The 19,061-nt window shown below is 46.6% G+C and overlaps 1 protein-coding gene across 1 annotated transcript in view; it reads left to right on the forward strand.

Annotated features, from left to right (window-relative positions):
* The window catches only part of IGF2R (insulin like growth factor 2 receptor), a 140,415-nt gene that overhangs the window by 101,426 nt on the left and 19,928 nt on the right, over positions 1-19,061 (forward strand). The window contains 9 exon segments of the mRNA XM_038742552.1: positions 3,850-4,106; positions 4,381-4,596; positions 5,917-6,066; positions 7,958-8,119; positions 10,396-10,603; positions 11,090-11,236; positions 12,761-12,995; positions 16,240-16,376; positions 18,578-18,698. Of these exon segments, the coding sequence (XP_038598480.1) occupies positions 3,850-4,106; positions 4,381-4,596; positions 5,917-6,066; positions 7,958-8,119; positions 10,396-10,603; positions 11,090-11,236; positions 12,761-12,995; positions 16,240-16,376; positions 18,578-18,698 (1,633 nt within the window).

Consider the following 19,061-nt stretch of genomic DNA (forward strand, 5'->3'; position numbering starts at 1 on the left):
CATGTGCACACTTTGCACCTCTCACACCAACCCTCTCTCTTTATTTCCCTCTCATCTATCCTACCACCAACCCCTTTTCCAAATCCTCCCTCGGGCTTCGAACTCCCTTCCTCTTCGTAACTGGAAGTCCGCCACTCTCTCCCCCTCTAAACCCCCCTTAAATCACATCTCCTCCAAGAAGCCTTCCATGTCTCAGCCCTCATTTTTCCGCCCTATTTATCCTCCTCCCTCTATTGCCTATATAGTTGGGTAAGTACCCCTTAAGTACTTGAATATTTACCCTACCCCCAGCCCCAGAGCATTTATATCCGTAGAATAGTAGAACCCAGGTCATCCAGTTCCCAGGACTGCACTCTTTCCACTAGGCCATGCTGTTTCTCTTAGCAGAGTGCTCTGCACACAGTAAGTGCTCAAAAATACCGATGGTCAATGCGGTGTAGCAGCAAGAAATTGTACAGAACCGTATATGCCAAGCTGAATTCCTTACCTTCCCACCCAAATCCTCTCCTTCACCTAATTTGCCCATCTCAGTTTACGGCCCCTTCAGCCTCTCTGACACTTAGGACGGTAATCTTGGCATTACTCGTCACTCGTCCATCTCTTTTAACCCGAGCACTTAGTACAGTTCTCTGCCCACAGCAAGCGCTCAATACATGCGGTCGATCGGATGAATAAACTCCCAAGTTTCGTTAGTCACTGAATCCTGTTGTTTCCTCCTTCCCAACATTTCCAGAATCCCCTTCTTCCTCTCCATCCAAGTGATCACCATGCTGTTTCAGGCACTTGTCCTATATCCTGGCTTGACTCCTGTATCTGCCTTTTTGTCAACTTCCCTCACTGCAATCACCCCCTCTCCATAGTCCACACTTGCCTCTGCTGCCCAGGTCATTTTTCATTGTCGTATTTATTGAGCACTGACTATTTGCAGAGCACTGTACTAACCGCCCGGGGGAGTACCAGACAACAATAAACAGACACATTCCCTGCCCACAACAAGCTTATTTTTCAAAAATATAGTTTTGTGCATGTTTCCCAAATCCTCAAAAGCTACGTGCCAAGTACTGTACTAGGTACTGATTACTCACGTCACACACAGTTCTGTCCCTCTTGGGGCTTACAGTTTAAGTAGTGGCCCGTCCCCTTCTGCGACAAGCAGAAAAGTCCTGACCTTCATCTTTAAGACCCTTAATCAGCTCTCGACCTTCTAATAGTAATGACGATATTCCTTAAGCGCTTACTATGTGTCAAGCACTGTTCTAAGTGCTGGGGTAGATACAGGCTAATCAGGTTGTACACAAAACCGTCCACGTCCCACGTGGTGCTCACAGTCTCAATCCCCATTTTACAGATGTGGGAATTCAGGCACAGAGAAGTTAGAGATCTGTCCAAGATCACTTAGCAGACAAGTGACAGAGACAGGATTAGAACCCAGAACCTTCTGTCTCCCAGGCCCGTGCTCTATTCAACAGGCATATTCTATTCTTCTGTACAAATTAATCAGGTTGGACACAGTCCCCGGCTCACACGGGGCTCACAGTCTAAGTAGGAGGGAGAACAGGTTTTTCATCCCCATTTTACCGTTGAGGAAACTGAAGCACAGAGAAGTTGTCACTTGCTGTAGGTCACACAGCAGTCATGTGGTGGAGCCAGGCTCTTTGACTCCCGGGCCTGTGGTCTTCCCACTAAGCCACACTGCTTCCTCCCATCTGTCTCCGCCGCTAGACTGCTAACTCCTTGAGGGCAGGGATTGGGGCTGATAATTCCGTTAACTCGTCTGCTGCGGGATCTTGGACAGTTTTCTAACTTCTCTGTGCCTGAACTCCCACATCTGTAAAATGGGGATTGAGACTGTGAGCACCACGTGGGACGTGGACGGTTTTGCGTGCAACCTGATTAGCTTGTATCTACCCCAGCACTTACAGCAGTGCTTGACACATAGTAAGCGCTTAAGGAATATCATCGTTACTATTAGGAGGGCGAGAGCTGTGCTTGTCGGGGCTCTTACGTGTCCACGCTCTTCTCCCACCACGCCCCAGCTTGTGACCTCCATTCCTCTCAAGGCAGTATACTCTCCTCACCTTCGCTCATGCCCTGTGAGCTTTCCCCCTCCCCGCCTCCCGTCATATCGAGCTGACAACTCTCCCCATCTTCAAAGCCCTTCTGAAATTTCATCTCTTCCTGGAGGCCGTCCCTGATTAATCTATCATCTTTCCAGCCCCCCCACCCCACTACCACTTCGACGTCACCCCAACACTAGGATACTCACGCAGTCTTTTTGCACTTATGTAAATGGTATTGTAATGGTATTTGTTATTTATCTTATTTTTTGAACTTAGGTGTAGCTCTTTGGCTTTTTGTAATTGTATTTGTTATTTATCTTATTTCTAATATCTAAGTGATTACTGTGTCAGGCACTGGGGTAGATACAAATTAATCAGGTTGGACACAGTCCCTGTCTCACAGTCTTAAGTAGGAGGGACAACAGGTTTTTCATCCCCATTTTACCGTTGAGGAAACTGAAGCACAGAGAAGTTGTGACTTCCTCTAGGTCACACAGCTGACGTGGTGGAGCCAGGGTCTTTGTCTCCCGGGCCTGTGGTCCTCCCAGTAAGCCATGCTGTTTCCTCCCATCTTTCTCTGCCGCTAGACTGCATACTCCTTGAGGGCAGGGATCGGGGCGAATAATTCTATTGTTCTCTCCACTTTTTTTTTTAATGGCATTTGCTAAGCACTTACTGTGTGCCATACACTGTTTTAAACCCTGGGGGAGATGAAAAGTAATCAGGTTAGACACAGTCCACGTCCGACTTGGGGATCACAGTCTTCATTCCCATGAGGTAACTGGGCATAGGGAAGTGAAGGTGTCACAGCAGACAGGTGGGAAAGCCGGGATTAGAACCCACATCCTTCTGACTTCCAAGCCCGTGTTCTGTCCACTAGGCCTGGTTCAGACCTGTGTCCACGGTTGCTCGGGAAATACTCCTGATGGCCTAACTAGGAAAGGGTGGTGGATCGTGGGGACGAAGAGGAGAGAGAAAGGTGAGATTCCGAAGGCCCAGACTCCTTTAAAATGAAGGAAAGCCGGGTTCTGCTTGCAAAACCCGCCAGCCGTTGTGAATTTTAGCCGCTGTTTAGGAGAAAACGTAGGGACTTCATTCATTCGTTTATTCAGTCATATTTAATGAGTGCTTACTCTGTGCAGAGCACTGTACTAAGCGCTTAGGAAGTGCAATTCAGCAACAAATAGAGACGATCCCTACCCAGCAACTGGCTCACAGTCTAGAAGGGAACACTGTTAGAGGGTTTAATCCATTTCTGTTACGAAACATTGCGTCTAGGTGAATCCGAATCGACCTCTCCTTTCTGAATTTTCTATTGAGCCTGACCTCACAAAGTGGGGATGATTAATCAGTCAGTCAGTTGTATTTCTTGAGAACTTACTGCATGCAGAGTACTGTACTGAGCGCTTGGGAGAGAACGATATAATTTTCACATTTCCTGCCCAGTTCTCCTCTAGGCAGTGTCCGGTAAAACAGCCATTTTACTCAGTTTGGTTTTTGCTACTTTGAGCCTATAGTGGTCGGCTCCGCCAACTGTCAGCTGTGTGAATTTGGGCAAGTCAGTTAACTTCTCTGTGCCTCAGTTACCTCATCTGTGAAATGGGGATTAAGACTGTGAGCCCCCCCGTGGGACAACCTGATCACTTTGTAACCTCCCCAGTGCTTAGGACTGTGCTTTGCACATAGTAAGAGCTTAATAAATATTATTATTTTTATTATTATAAAGAATATTCTGTAGAAGTGTTGGGACCTCCCAAATTGCATCATTTTTCTCAAACCATTTTTTCAGGGGCCTGCTTTGAAGGAACTGGAATCAAAGCTGGAAAGTGGAACCAGAAACTGTCTTACGTGGATCAGGTCTTACAGCTTGTTTATGAGGATGGAGATCCCTGCCCCGCAAATTTGCACCTCAAGTACAAAAGTGTTATTAGTTTTGTGTGCAAATCTGACGCGGGGCCAACTTCTCAGCCTCTGCTTCTGTCCGTGGACGAACACACTTGCACCCTCTTTTTCTCTTGGCACACGTCATTGGCCTGTGAGCAAGAGGTGAGTCGATTCAAATACGCCTGCCCACGTTGTGGATTTTAATTCGTCCTCCTCATCAATGTTCTGTACCCTTTGGATAGCGTTCCACAGTGTTGGCATACACTGAAGGTATTTTGGCAGAGTTAATGTCAAGTGTGCTGTTCAGCGGGGAGAATTATTTCCTCATTGGGAAAGTCAGACTGTGGTGAACTTTGAGTTAAATTCCTTCAGACCCTCTTTTGTCCTTTTGTGGCTAACAGATCACACATCAAATGAGCCGTTTTCTCTTAAACAGGTAATGTGTTCGGTGAAGAATGGAAGCTCCGTTATCGATCTCTCTCCTTTGATCCATCGAACAGCCGGTTACGAAGCGTACAATGAAAACGATGACGTTTCCGACACCACCCCGGATTTCTATATCAATATTTGCCAACCTCTCAATCCGATCCCGGGCGTGAAATGCCCTCCTGGCTCTGCCGTCTGCAAGGTTCCTGTCGACGGCGACCCCATTGTATGTATGACTCTTGGGGGCTTTCGGGGGGGTGATGATAGTGAAGGACTCCAAATAGATATCCATCCGCATTGGAAAACTTCACCAACGTGGAGGGTCTTTCGCTGGTTGGTACCCTACCTTTTCTGGGCCTGAAGGAGCAGAGGTGGCTTAAAAGTGCCAATGTCGTGTTCGAAGGAGGTAGCTTATACACGTTTAGATTGATGCAGAAAATGTAATTCGATGTGTACAGGGGAAGTTCAGAGAAGCAGGAATCTGTGGGAACACCACCGAGATTGCCGGCTTTGTTCGGTCACCCTGAAGGACAGACCATCTCAGCCCCTTTCTGCCAAGCCCGACTTTAAAAGACGTAATACGTGTTGTCTGTATTGTGTTGGGCACCGGACTGTCCTTTGACAGATCCTATAAGCCAACTTGAGTTCAGGATAAACAGTTAGAGGAAAGAGAGGCCGACGGGGCCACAGTGTTGAATTTCAGTAAGCATTCCAACGCTGGGATCTGTACATCCCAGAGTGATCAAGGTGGAGAAAAGGCAGTCTAGGGAGATGGGTTTTAAAACACATTGCCCAGCCCGGATTTGTGTCTGTCTTCATGTGTGTTAAATTCCTCAGTTCCTTTACCTAAGATGCCGTTATCGACCTGTTCCCTATCTCCCCATTTCCTTTATTTCCAGTTTGGGGTTTTCTGAATTCCCGAACCAAAAAGAGCTGGTTAATAGAGAAATAGCCTTACAGGCCGAGATCCCCATTTTTTAAGTTTCTTGGAGTCATAGGGAACAGACTAGAGGAAGAAATGGCTGTGTTTCTGAGAATCAGAACAGGCCGCAGTTCCCACTTTTTCATTGCTGAATAACTTCATTGTGACAAATCTCATCGCGGCTCTAAGCAAAGCTTCATAGAGCGCACTCAGCTAGTGGCTTGTATCTGAATCACGACCTGTACATTTATTAAAACTTAGAGGACCCCTGGAGTGGTTGGAACTCACTGTATCTGGCTTTTGACCTCTTTTTAGAAGTGTTGTTTTACAGAGAAGTAGCCTTCCAGGCCGAGATCCCCATTTTTAAAATTTCTTGGAGTCATAGGGAACAGAAGAGAGGAAGAAATGGCTGTGTTTCTGAGAATCAGAACAGACCACAGTTCCCACTTTTACATTGCTGAATAACTTTATTGTGACGAATCTCAACATGGCTTTAAGAACAACTACATCGAGCACCCTCAGCTAATAGAGGGTATCCCTACCATGGCCCATACATTTATTAAGACTTAAAGGACCACTGGAATGGTTGAAACTCACTGTGTCTGGCTTTTGTCCTCTTTTTAGGATATCGGCCGCATTACTGGCCCACCAACCCTCAACGTGGCTGCTGATGAAATTTACATCACTTTCGACAGCACTACCCCGTGCTCATCAAACGAAACTGTCAACTATTCTTCCCTCATAGTATTTCACTGTAAGAGAGGACTAGACGTGGTAAGTCGTTCTCCTGAACAAAGCATTGAAACCCTAGGGAGAAATGCAAGATGACTACCGCCAAGTCATCTGGGAGTAAGGCACCGTGCTTATTGCGTTTTTGAGAAGTCAGTAACAACTGTGGTACGTAAGTGCTCACTGTGTACAAGGCACTGTACTAAGCGCTGGGGTGGATGCACACAGTAAGTCAGCTGTATTTATTGAGCCCTTACTGAGTGCAGATCACTGTACCAAGCACTTGGTAGAGTAAAGTAGAACAATAGAACAGACATGTTCCTTGCCCACAAAGAGCTTACAGTCCAGAAGGGGAGCAGACATTAATAGAAAGAAAGAAATTACAGAGTGCTGTGAGGCTGGGGAAGGGATGAATAAAGGAGCAAGTCTGGATGATACAGAAGGGAGTGGAAGAAGAGGAAAGGAGGGCTTAGTCAGGGAAGGCTTCTTGGAGGAGATGTGCCTTCAATAAGGGTTTGAAGGTGGAAGAGTAATTGTTAAATATGAGGGTGGGGGGGACGTTCCAGACCAGAAGCAGGACGTAGGCAAGATAGATGAGATTGATGTACAGGGAGAAGGTGAAGCGTGCAGGCTGGTTTGCAGTAGGAGAGAAGTGAGATGAGATAGAAAGGAGCAAGGTGATTGTTTTAAAAACAATGGTGAGGAGTTTCTCTTCGATTTGGAGGTGAATGGGCAGCCACTGGAGCTTCTTGAGGGGAAGGGAAGCGTGGGCCGAATGTTTTTGTAGAAAAATGATCTAAGCAGCAGAGTGAAGTGTAGACTGGAGCGGGGAGAGACAGGAGGCAGGGAGGTCAGCGTGGACGCCGATTCAGTAATCGAGGCGCGATAGCTCAAGTCATTGGATTAACGTGACAGCAGTTTGGGTGGAGAGGAATGAACAGATTTTAGTGAGGTTGTAAAGGCTGAACCGACAGGATTTAGTCACTGAATGAACGTGTGGGTTGAATCAGAGAAGAGTCAAGGAAAACGCCAAGGCTTGTGAGACAGGAAGGCTGGTAGTGCCATGTACGTTAATGGGAAAGTCACGGGGAGGACAGGCTTTGGGTGAGATGATAAGGAGTCCTGTATTAGACATGTTAAGTTTGAGGTGATGGTGGGACAGCCAACTAGAGATGTTTTGAAGGCAGGAGGAAATGCGAGACTGTGGAGAGGTAGATTTGAATTCGTTCTCCAAGGGAGTGGGTATAGATGGAGAAGAGAAGGGGACCTAGAACTGACCCTTGAAGGATCCCCACAGTTAGGTGCTGGGAAGCAGAGGAGGTCCCAAGTGCCTAGTACAGTGCTCTACATACAATAAGTGCTCAGTAAATACGAGTGACTGATTACCCCAGCGCTTAGTACAGCGCTTGACTAAGATTTAGCATTTAACAAGTACCACGATGAGCATTATCACGGCACAGTCACGATACGTGCCGAGCTGCTAATCCTGTTATATAGTACTCAATGGTAACGTTACAGTGCTCTGCACATAGTAAGTACTCATCGATTGATTTCTGTGAGGCTTATGTCCTCACGGCCTTGACAACGGAGTAATGATGTCGCCCCCTCCATCCCCTTCCACTTGCCCCATTTCGGGTCCCGTTTGGGTGACCGACTGGATCCCGCAAGCAGAGCGCGCGTCTACCGAGTCTGTCCTCTCCCAAGCTATTAGTACCGCAGTCAGCACACGGTAGGTGCTCAGTAAATACCATCGATTGATTGAAAGCAGGTCAGGTGCTCTCCCGAGCTCTTAGCACAATGCCCTGCACATGCTACGTGCTCAATAAACATCGATTGATAGAAAGCGAGGGGGTCGGGTTTGGGGTCGCGCGGAGTCGTCGAACTAAGGAAGCAGCCTCCCCTCACCAGTCACCGAGGGTCTCTTTCTCCGAAACAGGGGTCCCCCAAAATGTTAAGGAGCACCGACTGTGACTTCGTGTTCGAGTGGAGCACCCCGTTCGTGTGCCCGGATGCAGTGAAAACCACAGGCTGCTCGGTGACGGACGAGCAGCTCCGCTACAGCTTCAATTTGTCCGGGCTCTCGGGAAAAGTAGCCCAGGTAATTAACGGGGCCACGCCTTGTCCTGGCCTGGAACCCCGGAGCTCTGGGAATGGAGCGTGGCTTACCGGATCGAGCGTGGGCCCGGGAGTCGGAAGGACCTGGTTTCGAATCCCAGCTCCGCCACATGTCTGCCGTGTGATCTCGTGACTCTGGGCTCGCAGGCGAAGTAGGTTTGCAGTTGAGGAAACTGGGGCACAGGGAAGTGAAGTGACTGGCCCAAGGTCATACAGCAAGCAGTTGGCAGAGCTGGAATTACAACACAGTTGCTTCTGAGTACCAGGCCTGGGCTCTCTCCATTAGGCTACACTGCTTCTTTGCGACAGCCTTTGTGTTCCTTGTTTTTTGTTTGCAAAGTGTTGGATTGGGGTGTTTGTCTGGAAATAATCAATCAGTCGTATTTATTGAGCGCTTACTGTGTGCAGAGCACTGTACTAAGCGCTTGGGAAGTCCAAGTTGGCAACATATAGAGACAGTCCCTACCCAACAGTTGGCTCACAGTCTAGAAGGGGGAGACAGACAACAAAACCAAACATACTAACAAAATAAAATAAATAGAATAGATATGTACAAGTAAAATAAATAGAGTTATAAATATGTACAAACATATATACATATATACAGGTGCTGTGGGGAAGGGAAGGAGGTAAGATGGGGGGGATGGAGAGGGGGATGAGGGGGAGAGGAAGGAAGGGGCTTAAATAATGTGGGGGCTGGGAGCCAGCTTCTGGATGGCCTTTACCGGACCTACAGTGCATCCCTATTAGGCTCAAACAGAGTGTTGATATTTAGAAAGGACAGTGCTTTGCACTTAATTTTCTCTCTGCCCTTTGAAGAAAAAAAAAAAATTCCTATCAATTCTTGTCACCTTCCCTTGTGTGCTGAAAATATAGCAATTACATTCAGATTTGATATTCTCCCCACCCTCAACCCCACAGCACTTATGTACATATCTTTAAATTATATATTCCAAATTATTTATATTAATGTCCATCTCCCAGCCTCTAGACTGTAAGTTCGTTGTGGGCAGGGAATGCATAATAATAATAATAATGGCAGTTATTAAGCACTTACTATGTGCAAAGCGCTGGGGAGGTTACAAGGTGATCAGGTTGTCCCACGGGGGTCTCACAGTCTTCATTCCCATGGCACGTTCGGGGGCTCGGCTCCCTTCCACATCGTGGAAACTGATGCACAGTGAAATCTCCGTCTCATGGGGCTCGAAGGACCCGTCAGCCGATAACGCTTATTAAGGGAATTCACGGTGTCAGGCGCCATCCCGAGCTCTGGGAACGGAACGTGGATATGAATTGTACCAGGACTTTGGGCCCGCGCCCGCCTTTCAGAACCGCCTCAAAGGAGCTCCCTGTGTCAGAGAGGGGAGGCAGTCCCACAGAAAGCCCCTTTCTCTCTTCCCATCACTCCTCCTCCCCTGCCCAAAACTACTGGTAAAATTCGGTAGGTCCGAAATTTAGAAACAGCATCAGCAATAAACGATAGGTCATTCAACAGGAGAGGAGATGGGTCGTCTGCCTGAGGGAGCAGACCCCGGGTGAAAATGGATGGGCTCGGAATTCCCAAACGGGGCCTGCGGCATAGACTGGGATTAGTTCCTGTAGTAACTCCTCACTCTCACAGATCCCAGGGACCCTACTTAAGCATCTGGTAGGATCTGAGTGCACACAGTCAGCGCTCAATAAATACGATTGAATGAATGAATGAATGAATCTGAGGTGAAACAGCACAGATGACTGTCTGAGGGAGAAGCCTGCCTGTGGCGTGCACCCCGAAACATCCACCCCTGGTTTACGGGTGGACAAAGTAATATTGAACAGGAAAAAGAAAGTGGTGGTTGGCAGATGGTTCCGAAGACCCTCCTCAAACTGCAACATTGTGTGTCCACATAGGTGTTTTCTGAGGATCAATCAATCAGTCATATTTATTGAGCGCTTACTGTGTGCACAGCACGGTGCTAAGCGCTTGGAAAGTACAATTCGGCAACAGATACAGTCCCTACCCAGCGACGGGCTCACAGTCTAGAGGGGGGAGGCGGACAATAAAACGAAACAATAACATCCAAGTAGATAAGTAGAATTGTGGATATATACGCATCAGCAATAAAATGAACAGAATAATAAATATGTACAAATATGTAGACGTGCTGTCGAAGGCGGGGCTGGTTTCTGCCAACTTCACTGTATCAATCCTTTTCCAAGTGCCCAGTAGAGTGTTCCGCACCCAGTAGATGCTCAATAAACACGGTCGATTGACTGTAGGTAACTTCTGGATCCAATACGTACCACATCGGGGTGTGTGCGGCGCCAGCCTACAGACCCCAAGGGACCTGCCGAGACGGAGCGGTGTGTTTGGCTTCAGATCAGCGGGGTTGGTCTTTCGGAAAGCTGAACTCCATGACGCTGGATTACAGCCGTCAGGATGAGACCGTCATTTTAAGATACACCGACGGGGATCCGTGTTCTCCAGGTAAGGCCTTTGATCGGCTCGTGGGAAATCCGTAGCGCACGCGATAGCTCGGGATCACGGGGAGGAACGAGAACAGGGTTGAGGTGTTTTCTGAGGATCAATCCATCAATCAATCGTATTTATTGAGCGCTTACTGTGTGCACAGCACGGTGCTAAGCGCTTGGAAAGTACAATTCGGCAACAGGTAGAGACAGTCCCTACCCAACGACGGGCTCACAGTCTAGCGGGGGGAGACAGACAATAAAACAAAACAATAACATCCAAATAGATAAGTAGAATTATAGATATATTCACATCTCCCCCTCGTCCCCCTCTCCATCCCCTTCATCTTACCTCCTTCCCTTCCCTGTCGTGCCTCTTAATTTTGCGGTATTGTACTCCCCTAAGCGTTAAGAACAGTGTTCTGCACATAGTAAGCGCTCACTAAGTAGAATTGATTGATCGATCGTATCGTTGGCAATATTTCACGATGGTTCCTGCTTCCAGAAACCGAAGACGGCGACACCTGTGTCTTCCCTTTCACGTACAACGGAAAGAGCTATGAGGAATGCACTGCGGAAGGAAGAACTAAGGCATGGTGTGCCACTACTCCTAACTACGACAGAGATCATAAATGGGGATTTTGCCGCCCCTGTAAGTAGCAGTAGACATAAGCGTTTGTCGAGTACCTACTTGGTTTGCTGCACTGTGCTAAAAGCTTCGGAAATACAGATTAATAAAGTGACCCTTTCCCACAAGAAGCAGTCTGGTCAAGAGGACAGAGCAGAGGCCTCGGAGTCCGAGGTCATGGGTTCAAATCCCAGCTCCGCCACTTGTCTGCTGTGTGACTGCGGGCAAGGCACTTCACTTCTCTGGGCCTCAGTTCCCTCATGTGATTAAGACTTTGAGCCCCATGTGGGACATGGACTGTGTCCAACCTGATTAATCTTGTATCTACTCCAGTGCTTAGTACAGTGCCTGGCACATAGTAAGTACTTAACAAGTATCATCTTAAAAAAAAATGTGGTGCTTACACTCTAACAGGAGAGCACTGTTAAACATGAGGCACTATGAAAAAGTCCCCGGTCTCCAAGCCAGCAAGAAATGTTACTTTATTTGTGTAGTTTCTAGCAGGTGATGTAAGTAACCGTGGCTAAATAAAAAGTTCCTTTTAGAGTTTGTAATGCGTGGGTGAGAAAGGACTGTCATCCTCACACATTAGAATCTGTAAAATATTGAGTTGTTTCCACAAATATAGCATGCTTTGATGAATGTCATCCTCACACATTAGAATCTGTAAAATATTGAATTGTTTCCACAAATATAGCGTGCTTTGATGGACTTGTTTCCCGGCTAATAGTTGTTATTGCATTGGCCAGGACAAATCGAATGAATTGTAGTTGTCTTCATCAATTGTGTTCGTTAAGTGCTTAGTACAGTGCAGTGCAGAGCACTGTACTAAGCACTTGGGAGAGTTCGGTGTAACAGAGTTGGCAGAATACTTTATGGTCTAGAGGGAGAAAATTGTAGTCTAAAACAGTCTAAAAAGTTTTCATTTCCTTTGCTCAACATGCCGTTGTATTGTGCAATGAATTACAGATACTATTTCAGTCAGTACTTAGTATTTATTGAATGCGTACTACTCTAAACAGACCAGTGTGTTTTGCGTTTGGGAGAGTAAAATAAAACTGGGAGTTGTGATCCGAGTACTCAAATTGCTTGCAATGATTAGGAGAGAAAGACTCTAAAATTATTTATAGGAGGAAGTCAAAAGATTTTAAGGATATGTACATAAGTGCTAGGGGGCATGATGTTAACCGTGATGGGAAAGTAAGGTAGAGGACAGGGTCTTGAATGGATGATGAGAAGCTCATTTTGGGATTTATTTGCCTTGGGATGCCACTGGGAAATCCATGTAAGAGAGATCCTGGAGGCAGGAGGAAATGCAAGATTGCAAACAATCAATCAACCAGTGGTATTTATTGAGCGCTTACGGTGTGCAGTGCACTGGACGAAGCGCCTGGGAGAGTTCAGTTCACCAGAATTGGTTGACATACTCCTTGCCCAGAACCCGCTTACAGTCTAGGGGGAAGGAGAAAGATCAGGGCCAGCGAATTAGGTTTGCAGAATAGACAAAAACTGGAAAGGTAACTATGTCTTTTAATGTTCTTCCAACAGCAACGAGCTCTAGAGCAGCGGCGATTTTGTTCAGATGCGACGAAAGCGCCGGCATCGGGAGCCCCCAAATCTTCAGCGAGACCCCCGGCTGCGCGGTGACGTTTGAGTGGAAGACCCAAGTTGTCTGCCTGCCGAAGAAGATGAAATGCAAGTTCGTTGAAAAGCACAAGACGTACGACCTGAGGATCCTGTCTTCCCTTACCGGGTCTTGGCTCTTCGCCCAGGATGGCACCACGTAAGATTTTCCCTGATTCATCCAAGAGTATGGGACACCGGTTGCTTTAGAAGTGTAGGGTTTCTTTTGGATTGCTCTGAAGTCCAGCAGACGGCTGTTGACCATATCGTCTCTACGCTTGTGATGTCGGCTGAGGGTGTTTGGGGGAAACTTCCAAATTGCCCTCCGCAGCTCTCTAAGTAGTTCCAGTAATAATAATGATAATAATTATGGTTTTTGTTCAGCGCTTACTATGTGTCAGGCACTGTACCAAACGCTGGAGTGGACACAAGCAGATCGGGTTGGACACAGTCCCTGTCCCGTGTGGGGTTCACAGTCTCAATCCTCATTTTACAGATGAGGGAACTGAAGCACAGAGGAGTGAAATGACTTGCCCAGGGTCACACAGCAGACAGTTGGGGAAGCTGGGCTTAGAACCCATGACTTTCTGTCTCCTAGGCTTGTGCTCCACGTACTACATCATGCCGCTTCTCAGTAAAGGGCCTTCTCTGTCTCACACACTGTTTTCTGAGGAGATAATAATAATGATGGCATTTCTTAAGCGCTTACTATGTGCAAAGCACTGTTCTAAGCGCTGGGGAGGTTCCAAGGTGATCAGTTTGTCCCACGGGGGGCTCACAGTCTTCATCCCCATTTTCCAGATGAGGTCACTGAGGCCCAGAGAAGTGAAGTGACTTGCCCAAAGTCACACAGCTGACAATTGGCAGAGCCGGGATTCGAACTCATGACCTCTGACTCCAAAGCCCGGGCTGTTGAGGTGCTGTTGCTGCCTTCATTGCCTCCCCCTCCTCACACCCCTGGTTTTGGGAAAGTTGAGTTAGTGAATTTTGGCAGGAGAAACAGCCTGACCTAGTGGAAGGAGCCTGGGACTTGGAAGTAAGAGGACCTGAGTTCTAATCCTACCTCCCTCCACTTGCCTCCCGTGAGACCTTGGGCAAGTCATCCAAAGTCTCTGTGCCTCAGTTTCCTCATCAGTAAAATGGGGATTCAGTGCTTCTTCTCCCTCCTGCTTAGTCCGTGAGCCCCTTGCGGGACACAGATTTTGTCCCACGTGATTAACTCGTATGTACCCCAGGGCTTAGTCCCGTGCTTAGCACACACGAAGCGCTGAAGAATACTGTGACCATTAGTATCATTAATATATTTAATATGTCAAATACCATTAATATCATTAATGTTTAATATGTTAATATGTCAAAGGCCTCCAGGAGGCCTTCCCAGACTGAGCCCCTTCCCTCCTCTCCCCCTCGCCCCCCTCTCCATCCCCACCATCTTACCTCCTTCCCTTCCCCACAGCACCTGTATATATGGATATATGTTTGTACATATTTATTACTCCATTTATTTATTTATTTTACTTGTACATATCTATTCTATTTATTTTATTTTGTTAGTATGTTTGGTTTTGTTCTCTGTCTCCCCCTTTTCGACTGTGAGCCCACTGTTGGGCAGGGACTGTCTCTATATGTTGCCAATTTGTACTTCCCAAGCGCTTAGTACAGTGCTCTGCACACAGTAAGCGCTCAATAAATACGATTGATGATGATGATGTCAAAACTCTCTGGGAGCCCTCTGACCAATGCTGATGGTTGCCAACCTGGGGCTCATCTGACTGGTAAATGTGGCTAAGACTTGCTACATTGCTAGACTGGGGAAGGGAGGCTATCTGAGGGTTTTGAAGGATCCAACCCTCGGAGGAGAAGTAAATGAGTCAGGTTAATTGGCGCTTGACTGCCCTAGGTCACTGGGTCTAGCCACGTTAATCACGTTACACCCCGCCTGGAAGCCCTCCCCTTGAATCTACGCAGACCCCCTCACTGTTAATCACCGTTGTCCCGTACAAAGTGACACCTCAGTGTTGTGAAAATGGCATAATAATCGCTGTAGTATCTGTTAAGCACTTACTGTGTGTCAAGCACTAGTAAGCGCTGGGGTAGATAGAGGATATTTAGGTCCCATGTGGGCTCACAGTCTAAATTGGAAGGAGAGCAGGCATTGAATCCTTACTTTGCAGATGAGGAAACCGAGTCACGGAGAAGAGAAGGGACGTAAGTACGGTCTCACGGGATAGAGGTGGTGGATCTGGGATTAGAACCCAGGACCTTCTGACTCTCAGGCCCGGGCTCTTTCCACTATACCACGTCGCTTCTCAGCGTCCCTACAAATTGCAAGAAGTTCCTTCTCAAATGTCTCAAGTGAACACAGGCAAGGAGACAGAAAATACACTAGTATAAAATTACTAGACACTCAGAAAACACCCATCTGCTATTTTTTACTGTTTTTAAAAAATCCCCCATTTAATTCATTGCAGTAGTCAAAGAAAACTTTCAAGAGCCAAAATACATTTGGCTTTGGTGTTGTTTTCGTTGTCTCTGGCAAGAAAATCCTTACAGGGAAAAGCAGGGTGGTCTTTGGAGTCAGGGCACTAATCCCAACTCTGGGACCTCACTCAAAGCTCTGTGACTCAGTTTCCTCACCCGGAAGATGGAGCCAATAGTTCTCCTTGCCTCCCACGGACTTTGGTCCAATAAAAACATTCTACAGATTCACAGTATTAGGATAAATGTGACTTTTCAGTTTTCTACTTTTCATCAAAGGTGGCCCTAAGGAATATAAAACTTGATGCTGTGTAACTTCTTTACCAGCAATCCTTTTAAAACTCTGGAGTGCTAGCTGGTAGCATCTTTTAATTTAAACAGCTCACAGAATAATTGCTAGAACAGCAGATCCATTTAGCGATGTTTGTGAGAGAAAGGGTATTTGACTTGTGAGAGAAAGGGTTTTTAATATCTCGAGATTCAAATTTGGGAGCCTTAAAGTACAACGTAAAGATATATTAATTATGGTTTTTTTTTAATGGAATGAGTGTGAGGCAAGGTTACTGCAAGCTTTGAAGATATCCCAAGGCAAAACTTGAAACATCAAACAGGAATCAGAAGAATGGTATCTGTGTCAACAACAAAAACACACAGATGCACAACACAGCATCTACCTCGAAGGATCCCAAATAATAGGTTACAAACAATACAAAAATAATAATAGTGGGATCCAAAATAACAGTGCCCTCTGGCCATCCACTAGACCACGATGCTTTTCTAAGCTACTGCTTGAACGTTAAAATTGCATCCACAGCCAACACCCAGCAACTTTCCTAGAAAGACATTCGAGTTCAGTGAGAAGTTTGAATAGTGGACTTCTACGCCAGTATTTTTAATTCTCTTGTCTTTTCTTGTGTTGCTTTTAGGTACTATGTTAATCTGTGCCAGAGCATATACAAAGGACCGGATGGTTGTCCCGAAAGGGCCAGCATTTGCAAAAAGAGTTTAAGCGGTCCTGCCGAAGCCTTAGGACTTGTGCACACGCAGAAGCTGGGAGTGACAGGTAAAGTTTTTCAATCCAGCGTGGTTAATTGAGTTAAGTGGCCAGTTCCTTTTGCCAGGAACCTGGAAGGTGAAATTGTCGAGTAAACTCCGGTTGTACTCTGGGGCTTTCTGGACGGAGCACGGGCTCGGGAGTCAGAAGAACCTGGGTTCTAATCCTGGCTCCATCACTGGTCTGCTGGGTGACCTTGGGGAAGTCACTTCACTTCTGAGCATCATCTGTTAAATGGGGATGAAGACCGTGAGCCCCAAGTGGGACGTGGACAGGGTCCAACCCGATTAGCTTGCCATCTACTCCAGTGCTTAGTATGGTGCCTGGCACCGAGGCGCTTAAAAAATGCCGTTTACAAAAATATGCCAGGGAGGGGCATGCCAGTCAGGTTTCGGCCCCACCTGAATCTCCAGGAAAAACACCCTTTGGCCATACAGTAGTATGCTTTGGGTGCTGTTGGGCTATTAAGCTGCTGGAATTGAACATTAAAGCCCCCCCAGACAGAGTGACAGTCACCAATGCTCTTGGCTTGAGAACTTAGGCATATTTAGGGCTCAACAGAAAAGGGCATAGGAAGGCTGGCTTGCTCCAAGACCTTGCTTTAGTAACTAAAATAAGCTTCCCTGCTCCGTTTTAGTGGAGGAGAAAAGTCCTTGGGGATGGTTGATTCACTGTCACATTCCTCGAGTGCATAATGTGTGCAGAACACTGTACTAAGTGCTTGGAATAGTCCAGTATTAAAGTCAGCAGACACATTCCCATCTCACATCAGTCCCTCCACCTTCTAAGCATTATTAAGGTCATATCTCTCCCAAGAGGCCTTCCCTGATCACTTCAGTGAGTGAGTGTCTATCAGACAGCTTGCTTAAACCTGTCCTCATCAGGAGAGTGTCAAATAGGTCCCGAAACCCAGGAATCACGGTTGAAATCAGCGCGGGAGTCCGTCAGTCAGTTCTATTTATTGGAGCACTTCCTGTGTGCTGAGAGAGTGCAGTGTAACGATATAATAAACTCCCTGTCGACAACAAACTTAGAGTATAGAGACACTATTATTTGGAAAATTAATGAGCTTCAACTGGCTCAAATGAGGTAGTTATGAGGTATAGGCATAGACTTCTCATTTTGTTCTAAAGATATTCCTCATTCTTTTGGAAAATTCTCACCTATCGATCAGTGACATTTTCATTTTTTAATGGAGTTTAAGTGATTACTGTGCATCAAGTTCTAACGGAAGTACGTACAAGTTAATCAGGTTGCACTGCCCCACGTGGGGCTCAGTCTAAGTATGCGGGAGAACGGGTTTTGACCCTCCATTTTACAGTTGAGAAAATTGAGGCACAGAGGAGTGAAGTGACTTGCTAAGAGTCCCACAACAGGCGAGTGGAAGAGCTGGGATTAGAACCCAAGTCCTCTTGACTCCCGGGCCTGTGCTCTTCCCGGTAGGCCACGTTGCTTTCCTGTTATTCATTTTCTATTATTATATATCGAGTGCTTACTGTGTGCAGAGCACTACTGTATGCATTTGGAAGAGGTCAATATAAGCATATTAGTAGATAGAGTCCCTACCTGCAAAGAATTACGATCCTAGCAAGGTAGAGGTCAATATAAGCATATTAGTAGATAGAGTCCCTACCTGCAAAGAATTACGATCCTAGCAAGGTAGATGGACATTAAAATAAAATACAGGTAGGGGAAGCAATTGAGTAAAAAGATATGTACTTAAGTGCTGTGAGGGGAGGGAGTGGGAATTTCATGTGGAATTACACCTTTCAATCAGTGGTACTTACCATGTGCAGAGCACTGTACTAAACACCTGGGAGGGTACAGTATAGTGGAGCCGGTAGATACGTTCCCTGCCCATAAGGAGTTTAAAACCTCGTTCCCCCAAAATAAAATGCACAACTGCCATTCAGCATCCCTTCCTACAACTGATATGTCTCTTTGAATGTAATCTATTATCCTTCAGAACAGGAAGCACGCGGTAGCAGTTACCATACGAAGCTTAAGAATGCTCTGTTTCCAAGTCTACCAGTTTCTAAATGAGAAACTAGGAAGGCTCTTAATCTTCATTCAGTCATATTTATTGAGCGTGTACTTCGTGCAGAGCACTGTAATAAGCACTCAGCACTGTACTAATTATCCATAGACTCAAATGGTGTCTCAGAGTTGGTCTGGGGCGAGTACTGAGCGGTTGCGTGGTTTCATTTCAGGTGACAGAGTTCTGGTAACTTATTCCAGTGGCCACGCGTGTCCAGCCAGTGGCACGTCAACGGCCACCACGGTCATTGAGCTGAAATGCGCAAATACGGTTGGCAAGCCCGCATTTCTCAGGTAAGAAATCACCTTGTCCTTGTCCATTTTTTTAACGCTATTTAGGGGCTCACTACGTTCCAGGCACCGTACTAAGCCCTGGGGTGCTAATATTTGTGATACTTGAGAAGCAGCGTGGCTCAGTGGAAAGAGCACGGGCTTGAGAGTCAGAGGTCATGGGCTCGAATCCTGGTTCCGCCGCTTGTCAGCTGTGTGACTTGGGGCAGATCACTTAACTTCTCTGTGCCTCAGTTACCTCATCTGTAAAATATAGGGATTAAGACTGTGAGCCCCATGTGGGACAAGTAGTGTCCAATCTGTGTAACTTGTATCTACCCAGTGCTTAGTACAGTGCCTGGCACATACTAAGTGCTTAGTAAGTGT

The sequence above is a fragment of the Tachyglossus aculeatus genome, chromosome 2 (assembly GCF_015852505.1).
Source record: "Tachyglossus aculeatus isolate mTacAcu1 chromosome 2, mTacAcu1.pri, whole genome shotgun sequence".
NCBI classification, from domain to species: Eukaryota; Metazoa; Chordata; class Mammalia; order Monotremata; family Tachyglossidae; genus Tachyglossus; species Tachyglossus aculeatus.